The 15630-nt window shown below is 35.3% G+C and overlaps 2 protein-coding genes and 1 pseudogene across 3 annotated transcripts; 2 read left to right on the top strand and 1 right to left on the bottom strand.

Annotated features, from left to right (window-relative positions):
* The first annotated feature begins 925 nt into the window (after nucleotides 1–925).
* LOC139851373 (monooxygenase 2-like) lies at nucleotides 926–4203 on the top strand. 2 transcript variants are annotated; one of them, XM_071840400.1, is made up of 6 exons: nucleotides 926–1003; nucleotides 1093–1263; nucleotides 2012–2077; nucleotides 2163–2325; nucleotides 2409–2637; nucleotides 3573–4203. In XM_071840400.1, the coding sequence occupies exons 2-6, from the start codon at nucleotides 1217–1219 to the stop codon at nucleotides 4091–4093; spliced, it is 1026 nt and encodes a 341-aa protein (XP_071696501.1). In that variant the 5' UTR covers nucleotides 926–1003; nucleotides 1093–1216; the 3' UTR covers nucleotides 4094–4203. The 2 variants fall into 2 exon arrangements, with proteins under 2 accessions (XP_071696501.1, XP_071696500.1); XM_071840399.1 differs by lacking the exon at nucleotides 926–1003 and having other exon boundaries at nucleotides 1070–1263.
* Nucleotides 4204–4822: 619 nt separating this feature from the next.
* Nucleotides 4823–7382, top strand: LOC139851706 (monooxygenase 2-like). The gene is made up of 6 exons (XM_071840841.1): nucleotides 4823–5138; nucleotides 5254–5400; nucleotides 5550–5615; nucleotides 5704–5866; nucleotides 5967–6195; nucleotides 6618–7382. Exons 1-6 carry the CDS (start codon nucleotides 4918–4920, stop codon nucleotides 7136–7138), a joined length of 1347 nt encoding a protein of 448 aa, XP_071696942.1. The 5' UTR covers nucleotides 4823–4917; the 3' UTR covers nucleotides 7139–7382.
* A 233-nt stretch (nucleotides 7383–7615) lies between these two features.
* LOC139855075 (pentatricopeptide repeat-containing protein At4g16835, mitochondrial-like) lies at nucleotides 7616–15481 on the bottom strand (annotated as a pseudogene).
* Nucleotides 15482–15630: the final 149 nt, after the last annotated feature.

The following is a 15630-nucleotide window of genomic DNA, read 5'->3' as shown; positions in this document are numbered from 1 at the left end:
CGAAAAATTATTATTATTATAAATTATTATTTTTTTTTTTTTTGCAATCTGGTAATTTTTTTTAAGGCAAGTAGTCGGTATCAAATACTCTAATTTACCACGCACGCACGCGCTTTTGGGAGAAAACCCGAATCACATTGCAGGAACCCGATCCTTAAACCATCTCGAGGGGCAGGCGGACTGGGTTTGAATCCTGAAGAAAACCCTCACGAGGTCAATCTTGAGCTCCATCTTTTAGACAGATTGATTAATAGGATGGACAGAGCGAGGCTCGAATCGAACTCATGATCTAACCCAAGTCCCACACACAAGGTGTGGGGATACCATTAAAATTAGACCAATATCAAATATACAAATATAATATAATATTGTTAAGAATAACAATAAAGCTTTGATGTAATGTGTAACATCATATATTTCCACCTAAAGAATTACCTCATATACTAAAACATGAACTAAATGAAGCAAACGCACACATCAAACAAGACTTTTCACACCAATGTCCACCCCATGAATCGAATCTATGATCTTAAGGTTAAAGGGGCACCTCGATACCGCTAGGCCAATAACTTTTGGTAAACATAAAATTGATTTAATGAAATACCAAATTAAATACAACTTTGAAGGTAATTTGGTGATTTATATTTGAAAAAGATTAAAAAAACTTTTAAACCATAATTAGGTTGTGTACGGTCATAAAATTTCCCGGGAAAATTCCAATTTAACTTGTGACAGTGGTCACAAACAGACTCACAACAATGTCGGCAATCAATTCATCTTTCTTATCTTTTCACACAACAAGTCCATATCTTCATCATCAACTAAAAACAACTCATAATCACCTCACCAATTACTCTTCAACAAAATACCCAAAAACGACAACCAAACCAGGATGTCTAACAATCAGCAGCAGCAGCAGTGCACAATCTGATATTCGAAAGGAACAAGTTGTCATCGTAGGAGCTGGAGTCGCAGGCCTCTCCACTGCAGTTTTTTTACACAAGTATCTTTTTTTTTTTTTTTTTTACTATTATTATTTTTAATTTTATTTCGTTTACATTCTATCGAAAAGATAGAAAATTTATTACTTAGGATGAGAGTTTTTGTGGTGTAAAGATTGGGGGTTCGATCGTTGGTGCTGGAGCAAGGGGATTCATTGCGAACCGGAGGAATTTCGCTGACTTTGTTCAAGAATGGTTGGAAGATTTTGGATGCAATGGGAGTTGGTGATGAACTTAGATCTCAATACCTTGAGGTTCAAGGGTATGTTTGTAATTTAACACTTTTCTTTAAATTACTCTGGCTTACCTCTTTTTTGGATCCTAGGTTTCAATTGTGTTTCACCATTGCACAAATTGATTATCCCTGCATCTAGTGTTGCTAGTTAGTTATCCTGATTTGGAACTTTAGTTGTTTCTATACATGACAATTGAGACCCATACTCTTAAATTTGAGTCAATTGGGTCATGCGGGTCTTGAGAGAAATTAGGTATGACAATGTAAACCAAAACTTAGAAAAGGTCTAAAGGGTTCCTAGTTTCCTACCAACCTATTGGGTCCTATACCAAAATTAAAGAAACGGGTCCAATGGGTATCAATTCCTAAAGCTAATAACTAGAGATGGGTCAAATGGTTCTTGTGAATGGGTCAAATGGGTCGAGCACAACAAGTTTCATTCGTCAGACATTTATCAAAGCAATCACAAATATGTACATTTATATTTTCTTATATATATAAATCGTAAAATATAGACGTAAAACGTAATAAGTAGATGACCCGTTTGGACCCATTTACCTGTTTGACCCATGACCCTTTTCAACCGGTTGTTACAGACGATGTAATGTTTAAATGTGACTCATTTATACGCCATGAGTAACCTTTTTAGTGACATTTACCCTTTATTCTGGATTTTGATTTAACAAAACATTAAGTTACTTCCATGTTCTAAATTTTTGTTTGATTTTGATGTTGCTCCCTTTTCTGATTGTTTTTGATCAAATCAACGATGCAGGATGGTGATTAAAACAGAAAATGGAAGAGTTCTACGCTCATTCACATTCAAAGAAGAAGATCAAACGTACGTATATTATTAGCCTCATTTCTTTATTTATCCATGTCAACTTTATGTCACCGAAATTTGTATTTGGTGCATACGTGAACAGTCAAGAGGTTCGCGTAGTTGAAAGAAAAGCTCTTTTGGAAACTCTGGCTAAACAACTACCTGTAGATTCCATTTCTTATTCCTCAAAGTTGTCAAAGATCGAAAAAAATGAAAATGGTGAAACCTTGCTACAACTTGCTAATGGTACTCAAATATCATCCAAGGTAGATATTAGTCTCTGCAGAAAGAACAATTTCATGTAACAATAGTTGTAGAGTTAACAAACTTATCATCATTATATTAACAGGTGGTAATTGGATGTGATGGAGTTCGCTCTTCGGTGGCTAAATGGATGGGTTTTTCTGAGCCTAAATATGTGGGATATTGTTCGTTTCGTGGGCTTGCAAATTACCCTGATGGACAACCTTATGAGTCACTGGTAAATTACATTTATGGACGAGGCATACGTGCCGCCTATATCCCAGTTTCTCCAACAAAAGTATATTGGTTCGTGTGCTTCAATAGCCCTGTACCAGGTACGGACGTCACTATATAAAGAGCTGTTTAGTCTTTTTACATTAAGGAAGTGAGTTTTGACCCATAATAACTAGACTGGCAGCTTAGGTCAATCTATTTATGAATAAGCCGACTTAGGTTGTATTTTATGTGAAACGGGTTGGTTCGTATGGGTTGGAAGTGTTAGGTCAGTTAGATTTAAAATCGCTCAAATTCTAGTTTTATGCATACTTATTAAAGGATTGTTTCTATTCAAAGATTCAAATTATTAGTATTATATAAAATTTGTCTTTGTAGGCATAAGTAGCGCACAATTTGTTTATACAGAAAGGACCCAATTAAACTCAAACTCGTTTTGACCCATCACCGAACCCATCCGACCCGTCTATCTAGTCAGTCTTAGAATGTGTTTGTTTACCTCTTAATTGAATGATTCGGCGTTGAATGATGAACCATTCAGCATTCAAGACTTTTGTTTTTGAAATCCGAATGACACATCATGCTGTATGATAACCTAGAATTTAATAAGCCGCTGATGTTCTAATTTTAATTTGGAGGGATCAAGGTTGAAACTTGACGTATTTAGACCCCAGAATCATAACCTTATAATCTTCCGTCACTGACTTTTATCGTTCAGCTCCCGAACCTTTCAGAGTTGAAACAATCTCTTAATCATTAAGCACCTTCATTTTCTGTAATATCCTACTTAAATCATATCCTGCACTTATCAAGCAAGTATATTGATTTTTTATTCATTTAAAACGTTAATAAGGTAATTGTATCTCATTCATATTGCTGATTCACAAAGATTATTAAACAACTTATTGTCATTCACGATCACTTTCATTCAGAACATCTAAATCATTCAGATTATGAATCGTTCAACGCTTAATCATTATGTTTAATCAAACACACCCTTAGTTATTCTAATAGTTGTGTAAATGTAAGGTGGCAGGTCCAAAGATTACAGATCCATTTGTCTTGAAGAAACAAACAAAAGAACTAATAAAGAATTGGCCTTTGGAGTTTCGAAATGTTATAGATGCCACCCCAGAAGACACTATCATCCGGACCCCAGTAGCTGACAGGTGGTCGTGGCCAGGACTGAGCCCATCGGCCTCATCAGGTGGGGTCGTTTTGGTTGGTGATGCGTGGCACCCAATGACTCCTAATATTGGTCAAGGTGGTTGTTGTGCTTTAGAAGATGTCGTTGTTTTAGTGCAAAAGCTCGCGCCTGCACTTAATGCTGGACCCACATTCATTGAAGATGCGCTGAGGTCATACCGAAATGAGAGATGGACACGAGTCTTTTCAATGACCGTACGGGCTAATGTGACTTGTGCTGTTTTGCACTTAGAGAACCCAGTGGCTTGTGCAATTAGGGACCATGTGCTTGTCCCTAAGTTGATTAGGCTCGGACCAATGTTGGAATATACCAACTTTGAATTCGATCCATTACTGCAAATTAGCCCTTGATGGTGTGGCAGGTAAAGCATTTATCTAGTTTAGTAGTTAAGGGGTGTAAGTGTTGTGTGTGGTTTATTCTCGTCTTAGTATCAAACAGTTGATTGGTTTTGTTATTCATTGTGCGTCTTAGTATCTTATTCATTGTGCGTGTAGAACTTGATTTTATTATTCAACATAAGTAATGTTATTCATTTTTTGTAGTTGTTTTTTTTTCATTTTATTATAAGTTTCTTCATGTTATTCGAACTAAGATTGCTCGATTATTATCGCTTGTTTCGTTCGATTTTGAAGTTAGTATTTGCAATTGAAATTAGGGTTCTTAGATCTTGAATCTCGTGAAACAACGTGTTTTGGCTATATCCGGGTACTGTTGAAGTAGATCTAGGGTTTCAAAATGGAAACCCGAATCTATCTCGTTTGAAAATCTCATTTAGGTTCGAATGGAATCATGACGCATCCATGTAATGATTAGAAACTACGTCATATTATATGCATGTGTGATGCGCATATTGTATGCATGCGTGACGCGAATATTTTATGCATGTACTGTTCGTAACACAATTTTTAAAATTTATTTGAACTGTAAAATCTATAGCTGTATGACCTGTATTTAAAATTACATCTTTTTATAGTAAATTTAACTACTAACAAATTACTAACAATCATTGTTCGGTTATTTGTGGTTATAAATTTTCCCGGGGAGAACCCCACTCCTCACATGGTTAACTTCTCCACCACTCAATTCAGTGGGATCACAAAACACACACACATGATTCAGGTTTCATGATTCAGTTTTCATCTCTGAAACATCATCCCAAAACACACTCACAAAAATGGCTACAATCTCTTCATCTTTCTTAATTTTTCACACTCCATGTCTTCATCAACAAACCATTGCTACTCAGCTCACCAATAACCCTCGAAAAAATTACCGAAAAACATTCAAACGAGGTTCTCTAACAATCAACAGTGCACAATCGGATATCCGAAAAGAAGAAATCGTCATTGTAGGAGCTGGAATCGCAGGCCTCGCCACAGCAGTTTCTTTAAACAAGTTTTTTTTTTTTTTTTTTTTTTTTTTTTTTTTTTATGTTTTTTTTTTGTTTATATAAAAAAAAAGATATCAAGAAATTTTATTACTTACGTTGAGAGTTTTTTATCGTGTAAAGATTAGGGGTCGGATCGTTGGTGCTGGAGCAGGCGGAGACATTGCGAACAGGAGGAACTTCACTGACTTTGTTCAAGAATGGTTGGAAGATTTTGGATGAAATGGGAGTTGGTGATGAACTTAGATCTCAATACTTTGAGGTTCAAGGGTATGTTTGTAATTTAACACTTCTCTTTGAATTACTATATCATACTCCGTACAAAACACTGTTTAAGTTACCTCTATGATCTTGTAAATTTGGGCTTGATTTTGATGTTGCTTCCCTGTTTGAATGTTTTCATGAAATCAACGGTGCAGGATGGAGATGAAAACAGATTCAGAAAGAGTGTTACGCTCATTCGAATTTAAAGAAGATGATCCAACGTACGAATATTAATAGCATCATTTTCTATATATATATCAATTTCATGTTTATGTCACCAAAATCTGTATTTGGTGCATATGTGAACAGTCAAGAGGTTCGTACAGTTGAAAGAGGAATCCTTTTGGAAACTTTGGCTAAAAAACTACCGGCAGATTCCATTTCTTACTCTTCAAAGTTGGCGAAGATTGAAAAACATGAAAATGGCGAAACTTTGCTAGAACTTGCTAATGGTACTAAGATATCATCCAAGGTAGATACTTGTTTTGAACACCCTGCAGAAAGAACAAATTTCATGTGTTAAAATATAATGTAAATTAGAGCTAACCAATTGTTTAACATTATATCAACAGGTGGTAATTGGATGTGACGGAGTTCGTTCTTCGGTGGCTAAATGGATGGGATTTTCGGAGCCTAACTATGTGGGATATTGTGCGTTTCGTGGGCTTGCAGACTACCCTAATGGACAACCATATGTGCGGCGGGTAACTTACATTTATGGGCAAGGTGTACGTGCCGGCTTTGCCCCAGCTTCAAAAACAAAAGTTTATTGGTTCGTGATCTTCAATAGCCCTGAACCAGGTACGACGCCACTATATAAAGGGTAGTTTAGTCTTTTTACACTTAAGAAAATGACTTGTGACCCATTTATTATGAATGAGCCAACTTGGGTTCTGTTTTATGTGAAAGGGAGTGGTTCATATGTGTCCGAATGGGTTGGGTCAGTTGGATTTAAAGTCGCTCGTCTATATTTGATGCATACGTCCTAAAATATAGTTTCTACTCAAAGATTCAAGTTCTCATTACTACACGAATTGTCTTTGTAATCATGATTAGTGACTAGATAACTTTTAACAAATGGAATAAAATTTGGCCAGTCTCAACACATACAAAAAAGGACCCGTTTGAACCCTAACCCATTTTGACCCATCACCAAACCCATACTACCCTTCTATCTAGTCAGTCTTGGTTATTCTAATAGTTGTGTAAATGTAAGCTTGCAGGTCCAAGGATTACCGATCCATTAGTCTTAAAGAACCAAACCAAGGAACTAATCAAGAAATGGCCCTCGGAGTTGCAAAATATAATTGACGCCACCCCAGACGACACTATAATCCGGACCCCAATAGCTGACCGGTGGTTGTGGCCAGGACTGAGCCCACGGGCATCATCAGGTGGGGTCGTTCTGGTTGGTGATGCATGGCACCCAATGACTCCTAATCTTGGTCAGGGTGCTTGTAGTGCTTTAGAAGATGCCCTCATTCTAGTGGAAAAGCTCGCACCTGCACTTAAGGCTGGACCAACAGTCATTGAAAATGCCATGAGGTCGTACGAAAATGAGAGATGGTCTCGAATCTTTTCAATAACTATAAAGGCTAACTTGTTTGGTGCTGTTTTGCAGTCAGAGAACCCAGTGGTTTGTGCAATTAGGGACAACGTACTTGTCCCTAAGTTGGTTAGGCTCGGAACAATGTTGGAACATACCAACTTTGAATTTGAGCCATTACTGCAAACTAAGATTTAAAGAATGAAAAAATATCCTTTTCATTTTCGGACAGGAAGGAAGCCTGTGTGATGATGTGGCAGCAAATGTAATGTTTTTTTTTTTTTTCATAAACCAGTAATGTTTTTTAATAGAGTAAAGCATATGTAATAGTCTATGAAAATAAATAGTAAGAGCTCCCCTGTCCATTTTACCATCTTTTGTTGTAACATTGATAATTTTCGGATTGCCAATAATCATTAATCTGTTTGCAACGGTTAAATCATCATATTACTTCGACATACTAAAAATGACCATCGTTAAATGACCAAAATGCCCAGGTTTTACTGATCACCGGTGAGGGTATTCTGGTCATTTTTCTGACATATTTTTTACAAAGGTTTTAGGCATAAAGCTTAACCATTTCCTGCAGCAACGCTCGGGCCCTTCCCGCTCATTGATATCTGAACTTGGGTGGCTTGAAAGGCGAACAAACAGAGGAAGTTGTAAGCTTCAAGTTCACCAATAATCACCACAAGAGCATTTTCCATCCTTAAAATGATGAAACCGCGAGTTATCTCTCATGATGATTTCGCTTTCCTCTATTGCGGATATATATTTGGTAGCCTCATGACAATCACCACAAACCCTTAAATTCTTGAAAACCCGAATTGGAACCCCTATTGCCATTTTAATCAAACCATACGCAATCGCCAATTTCTCACTATGCCATAGCAAAAGTTTTTCCTTTTGTTTATCACCCACATCATGTAATGCAAATTCAAGAACAGGAACATACCCTGCTAGTTTCATTTTCTTCTCCAATTGGTTCAATTTTTCATGAACTAATCCCAATTAGGGATGAATTCTATCTCCTGATCTAAACTCGTGTACACAATTCTTTATTTCAATCCCACTATACCCGGGAAACTTTATAACTTTATTATCCTTCATTAATCTTTTAACCTTAGAAACAGAATCCCATTTACTCATGGCTGCATATACATTAGCAAGTTGAACGTATGCTGCTGCACTTGACGCGTCACAATCGAGCAAATTCCTAGCAGCATATTCAGCTAGTTCTAAGTTCTTGTGGACCCTACATGCGCCTAAAAGGGTTCCAAAAATAGCCGGATAGGGCTTAAAAGGCATACTTTTTATAATTTCTAAAGCATCAAGAAGCTTACCTGCTCGACCAAGAAGATCAACCATACAAGTATAGTGATCGGGCTTGGGTTTGATCATGTAGTCTTTTTGCATCAAGTCAAAGTACTTAATCCCAAGATTGACAAATCCAGCATGGTTACAAGCCGTCAAAATGTAGGAATATTTGCATATACGAAACTGAAACATATAGATTACACAAACATAATATTCATATAACGATCATGTAATCATAATAAGAATGAAAAGATAGAACGATCTAACCGAATTGAAGGTTGAACCGGGCTTGTGTTTGACACAATTCCCTTAAACAGATTCGACGTCTGTTCCCAGGGTACACCGGTCCGAAGCAGCGTACTACCGGACTTGAACACTTGTCTGAAAGGTAACCGGAAGCGGGGTGACCGAAGTTGTAGAAGAAGAAGCTCCAAGGTTATGGAAAGGTGTTTGTTAGTTGATTCATATTTTCTAAATACCAAAGTATGGTATTTATAGTGCAAACATAATCTAAATTGATAACAAAAGATTTACAAAATCACAAGTCAAATCTTTTAGGATCTTAGAAGGAAAAGAAAAGATTGACAAAATCTAAGAAAAGATTTACAAAATACTTGGTTGATAAATCAAATATTTTCTTACTTTGCACTTAAACTAACAACTTTGAGACGCGATATCTCATTCACCATTAACCCGTTTTTGGACACACTTTAGTTCGTTTTTAAAGCTCTCATTAGTGGCTACAAAACCCACTAAATAGGTGTTAATATATATCACTTTATTATATATTAATTTGTGTCCAAAAATTGGTGGAACATACTTTTTCAACCAAATTTTTCAACAATCCCCCACATGAATGGAGATCGCTTCTTAGTAACAACTATCTTCCTATTAAATTTCAGCGGTTGAATCTTGCATACGATAAATAGGTGTTACCCTTTGAACTTTCGCTTGTGAAAACGCACTTAGTCTACTGGCTCTGAGTAGACGTCGATGTCTTTGAACTCGTCTGCCGTTTGTGTAGGCGACAATACGCTTCACACAAGACTCTCCCTGACAATCTCAAGTCCTCATAGTTATGTTCGTTATGGTCATGAACATTAGCCTGGTTGTGCGAGATCTTATCAAGTATTGTGCCCCAACAATACCCTTCGAAGCGACCCCACTTCTCTCTCACATAGGTGATTCACCACCGAATGGCTACTGATTAACCACGCATGATTATTTCAGTTGAATCATTAAAAGCCATGGGCTTATCCTCTTACATGTCACTTTTAGGAATGAACTAGGAAGTCTACTCATAATTAGTAAACTCCCTTTAAAATTGTAGGGGTTGCTAGTTTAGTAATTAACTCCCCCACAGTGACTTTCGCCAGTTCATACAAGTAGGTTGTCCTATTGAACTCAGATCTTGGGATCTCCAGTCAACTGAGTTAGGTTTTCCTTCATATAAACTTAGCCTTTCAGGAGCTTCAGTCTCATTCTCGTGCACGACTCATACACTAACTCTCTGCTTAAGCCTTTTATCAGTGGATCCGCAACATTATCCTTTGACTTCACATAGTCAATAGTGATAATTCCCCTAGAGATTAGTTGTCGTACTTTATTATGTCTACGTCTCATATGTTTATTCATACCATATGTTTATTCATACCATTACACATTGTAATATGAGCTCTACCAATCACCGATTGGCTATTACAATATATACATATGGCCGGCACCTGCTTAGGCCATATTGGTATATCCTTAACGAATTGACATAGACATTCTGCCTCTTCACCAGCTTTATCTAAAGCGATAAATTCTGATTCCATCGTGGATCTAGCAATAATCGTTTGTTTACACGATTTTCACGAAATAGCAGCACTTTCAAGTGTGAATACATATCCACTTGTCGCTCTGGAATCATACAACTCCAATGAGATGTACTTGGATTACTCTTGTATCTACTCAGCTTACTTACAGCATATGCTAATTCGGATCGAGTACAACTCATTAGATACATTAGAAAGCATTATCATATATCATGTTCTTGATATCAAAATACAAGACACCCCCAAGAGTTACTACTTATCAAAGCTTCCCCCACATGTCTTGCAACTTGATATCATAATCATATATCTAATATGATTCTAATCAATGAAGCGTTCAAATGCTTACACATAAGATATGCATCTTTTGTGATTTGTATTTTAGCACATTTGAGCAATTCTTAGTCATATTCTAGGTTTGACCTAGAGACGTTGAATTTAGAAAACTTAACAAAGTTCTCGCACTCAAATTATATTTTCACATCTGAATTCTGATTAGGCAATTCAAATCTCAAGATAATAAAATAATAAAGATTGACATCTTTATGTTTATAATTATCTTCAATATCATAATTCACATAATATGTGAATAATTCACATCATCAATGATGTTCACAATATACCAAATCCTTCTATTACTGAATGAAAGCGATTTTGTCTTTAAATATATTCAACACAATGAAATATTAGTTGTTAATTGATCTCTGCATATAATCATCATTAACAAGTCCAAGTCTAGCACTCCATAGACTTTATGTCCAAAGCATTAGAATAAAAGACGCATCATTCATATTCTCTATAGCTTTTTTCACAAGAAATGTCATACCATATCTCTTGTATCATGACAAAAACACTTCATATACTTAAACACCGCATTAAATATACATTTGAAGAGGGTTTAAAAATATCATGTATATCCTTTTATACATTCAATAGTAGTTCCTCTATAAGGAGAAAGTTCCTTCAATTCTGTATAAATAGAATTTTCTTTAGAAATCCCTCGGGTTCATATCAAATGATTCAGTTTATTATCACAAAATAAATATTCATTGTCTATCGTAGACGAACTTTCACATTCCTTTGTATTGCATGGAAATGCCTTTTCAAAGAATGAACCTTTCCCGATTCCATTATCGAACGTTTGTGTATATCCGAAATCTTGGATTCATACACAAGGAAGCGATAAGCACTACTGTGTTTACACATCCGATAAATATGCAGTCAACAGTCTTTGATCCTATCTTTTGTGCCTTAGGTAGGGAACAACTACCGTTGCTAGGTAACCCCACAATTTGAGGTACTCATAGGATGGTTTTCTTTTCCACCATAACTCATATGGGGTTTCATCCCTATTCTTTTAGGGTATCTTATTTAAAAGATAGTTTGCCGATAGGATGACTTCCCCCCACATTGACTGGCTTACACTAAAACTCATCAACATGGCATTCACCATTTCTTTCAAGGTTCTATTCTTTCGTTCAATAGTCTCATTCGATTGAGGTGAGTAAGGTGCAATGAATTCATATCTAATGCCATTTTGTGAACAAAATTCAGCAAACTGTGTGATATATTCACCACCTCTATCACTACGAACAACCTTGATTTTTCATTCAAGTTGATTCTCAACTTCGTTTTATAAAACAATAAACTTCTCAATTGCTTCATCTTTACTTTAAAACAAGTAAACATAACAATACTTCGTGCTCAACAAACTGAGTTAAACCAAACATGTTTCAACTCAACTAGATTAAACCAATCAGGTTTCAACCAAATAGGTAAACCGAGCAGGTTTAACCTAATAGGTTTAAACTCAAACGGGTAACCAAACAGGTATCACCTTAAAAACCGTTTCAACTCAAACGGTTAAACCGAACATGTAAAAAACCAAAAGATTTATACTAAACGATTAAACTAAACCGTTTCAATAAAACCGATTAAACCAAACATGTTTAAGCCCATCTGTTAAACAAACAAGTTTAAATCCGGTTTAATAACAGTCTAAAACTGTCCAAATATTGTCCCGAAGATAGTCTATAACCAGTGTCGAATACTGTCTGGAAACAGATCGAAATACAGTTCGAATTCAGTCCAGAAACGGTCCGAAGACTATTCGAAAACACGTTATAGAACGATCGACTTGCGCACAAGTAATCTGAATGATTCCAAACCTGAACCGCGCTCTCAATTTGAGCATCATATTCCCCTTCAGCAACTTGGGAGTGGTTTCAGCCAAAAACCTCGCAAGGTTCAGTCAAGAACCGCGCAAGGTTCAGCATGGTCAGACAAAAGAATTTTTTTTTTTTTTTTTTTTTTTTTACCAACGTATAAAGTTCACAATTGTGTACTTCTCAAGTCTTTCAGCCTGTGTAAGAACCGCATGACGTTCCCATCAGCAACGTGAAAAGTGGTTTTAGTCAAGAACCCCGCAAGGTTCAGCGTGGTCAGATAAAAGAATATCTTTTATTTCCAATGCTTAAAGTTCACACACGTGAACTTTTCAGGTTTCTCTGCATCTGAATTCAACAACGAATTAAATAACAAAATTTGCAACAACTATAAATCACGTAATATAAAATTGCAAATTTTGACCAAGTATCACTTAGTTCATATAAGCAACATCCCAATATATTTAATTCATGTCATGCAAATTAATATGAAGTAGTACTCCGTAATTCAATACGTGTTAGAAATAAATCATAACAACAGTCCATGCTCCAAAAGGATAAGAAATTTAATTATTCAGAACTTCAGAATAATTAACAAAATATATATCGCATATAAAACTAATAACCGAGTTTATTACGGAGTATATCGCAAACGATAAACATGTACCAAATATTTAAATATCATGTATATATTCACCAATAGTCAATAAGACTAAAGTCTCTGAGCACCAAATAGCTATGCATATATACAATTACACCTTTAGATCAAATATCTACTAGCCATACAGTTAAATGTACATTTATTTATTTTAAACTAAAAAGGTCATTATCATAATCAATTCAATTATGCATATATATATCATCATAAAGTATTAAATTTCAATATACATTCAAATCAACGAATTTAGTAAATCATATATTTTCATGCATAACAACTACTCCCATTAAATAACAACTACTTCCATTAGGCCATTATCCAATATCCAATAATTAAATGGAATCTCATCATTATATAAATATGACCGATAAGATCCGTTACCAATTGCACCAAAATTACTCTATGAACTTATATCTCATGGCTACGGAGCATACATACTTCATAGATATAAACTTACATGAATCATTAACAAAACAATACCAGTAGCCTTATAAATATCCAGAAAAGGCAATCCGTTTACATAGCATCAATAGCAAGTGTTTTCTACTATCAACATATTAAAACACAATTACTAAGCTATTTCAGGACTTCGAGATGGTTAAATAAAATATCCATATAATATAAGTGTTGGTCAAAGTGGGGTTTGAACTAGTCAAAGTGTAACTCAGGCCAACGCTCTACTTATTTGATCGATCGAGATAATATTTAAAGTGCTTTAAGGTTTTTATGGCACTTGTATCAAACAATTAATATTTAACAGAAACCACAATCAAATTGATATAGCAATTACACACAAAATAAATATGCATCACTTCTATAAAAGGATTTAAAGAACACGTCAGTTATCATTAGCTTATTTAAACTCTGAACACAAACATATTATAAACTCAACACATATAAGTTGTGTTGGGGGTGCAAACCTATCCCACATAGGAGGGAGACAAAAACAAATGTATGTATATAAGTCTAAGGGGAAGTCCCTCTAATACCAATTGATTTTAGAAAAGGATGGACTCTTGGGCTTATATTGCAGGACATTGTGTTTGGGCTATGCGATCTTACAAGTTGTTCATAGCCGCATTCAGAACAAGAATATTATGAATAACACATTGATTTCAGCAAAATTATGCCACCAAATTATAATATGTATGTATGTAGCTTTTATCATAATCAGTTTGTAAAGTAACAAATTAATAGCACACACATAGCATCACATACAGCATATGACACATTGACACATAACATGTATTATAATAATATATGCTCTCCACAATATGTTATATGGCCCCATATTTAAATTAGGAAAGGAATCTCCAACACACCATAACATATTCTGTATTTGCCCCATTAGTCAGAAAAATTATTTGATATTCCTAATTTATTACGGAGTAACATAAACGATTGGGTTAGTCTTCATGAGAGTTAAACAAGATCCACTATTCTTTATTTAAAAAAATATATCTTGAGCATTGGTATACAAGATTAGTAAATGAATACAAGAACATATGCATGCGTGTCATCAAAAAAAAATAAAAATCACTAATTTGATTATATGTGCCACCAAATATAACATATCAACTAGCAGGAATATTATTCCGTATAAACAATAATAACAAGATTACTAATCAGTTTCATGATCGGATTATTAACATATTAATTTCGTATATCGAATCTGTTTAAGTTTGTAGGAATATTTGCATATACGAAACTGAAACATATAGATTACACAAACATAATATTCATATAACGATCATGTAATCATAATAAGAATGAAAAGATAGAACGATCTAACCGAATTGAAGGTTGAACCAGGCTTGTGTTTGACACAATTCCCTTAAACAGATTCGACGTCTGTTCCCAGGGTACACCGGTCCGAAGCAACGTACTACCGGACTTGAACACTTGCCTGAAAGGTAACCGGAAGCGGGGTGACCGAAGTTGTAGAAGAAGAAGCTCCAAGGTTATGGAAAGGTGTTTGTTAGTTGATTCATATTTTCTAAATACCAAAGTATGGTATTTATAGTGCAAACATAATCTAAATTGATAACAAAAGATTTACAAAATCACAAGTCAAATCTTTTAGGATCTTAGAAGGAAAAGAAAAGATTGACAAAATCTAAGAAAAGATTTACAAAATACTTGGTTGATAAATCAAATATTTTCTTACTTTGCACTTAAACTAACAACTTTGAGACGCGATATCTCATTCACCATTAACCCGTTTTTGGACACACTTTAGTTCGTTTTTAAAGCTCTCATTAGTGGCTACAAAACCCACTACATAGGTGTTAATATATATCACTTTATTATATATTAATTTGTGTCCAAAAATTGGTGGAACATACTTTTCCAACCAAATTTTCCAACACAAAACTCATATGAATGTGATCCAAACTGGTTTAACCCCATCGTTTTTCATATTATCAAACAATAAAAGAGCTTTTTTACCTTCACCATGTTGAACGTACCCCGAAATCATTGTGTTCCATGTGACGAGATCTTTATGTGACATTTCAAGAAACAATTCCCACGCTGCATCCAAGTCACCACACTTGCAGTACATGCTAATTAACGATGTATTCACCATGGTATGCAACGAAAGCGGAGATTTTTTCAGAACTTGATGAACTTGCTTAGGTCATACCGAAATGAGATATGGACACGAGTCTTTTCAATGACCGTACGGGCTAATGTGACTTGTGCTGTTTTGCACTTAGAGAACCCAGTGGCTTGTGC

Source organism: Rutidosis leptorrhynchoides, chromosome 6, assembly GCF_046630445.1.
Source record: "Rutidosis leptorrhynchoides isolate AG116_Rl617_1_P2 chromosome 6, CSIRO_AGI_Rlap_v1, whole genome shotgun sequence".
Classification (NCBI taxonomy): Eukaryota; Viridiplantae; Streptophyta; class Magnoliopsida; order Asterales; family Asteraceae; genus Rutidosis; species Rutidosis leptorrhynchoides.
This window is presented reverse-complemented; position numbering and strand designations above follow the sequence as displayed.

Bases quoted from the DNA above. Each gene is read 5' to 3' on its own strand.
- LOC139851373 (XM_071840400.1), top strand. From the start codon at position 1,217: ATGGGAGTTGGTGATGAACTTAGATCTCAATACCTTGAGGTTCAAGG. The intron at 1,264-2,011 runs GTATGTTTGTAA...TCAACGATGCAG, and splicing joins CAATACCTTGAGGTTCAAGG to GATGGTGATTAAAACAGAAA. The intron at 2,078-2,162 runs GTACGTATATTA...ATACGTGAACAG, and splicing joins TTCAAAGAAGAAGATCAAAC to TCAAGAGGTTCGCGTAGTTG.
- LOC139851706 (XM_071840841.1), top strand. From the start codon at position 4,918: ATGGCTACAATCTCTTCATCTTTCTTAATTTTTCACACTCCATGTCTT. The intron at 5,401-5,549 runs GTATGTTTGTAA...TCAACGGTGCAG, and splicing joins CAATACTTTGAGGTTCAAGG to GATGGAGATGAAAACAGATT. The intron at 5,867-5,966 runs GTAGATACTTGT...TTATATCAACAG, and splicing joins GTACTAAGATATCATCCAAG to GTGGTAATTGGATGTGACGG.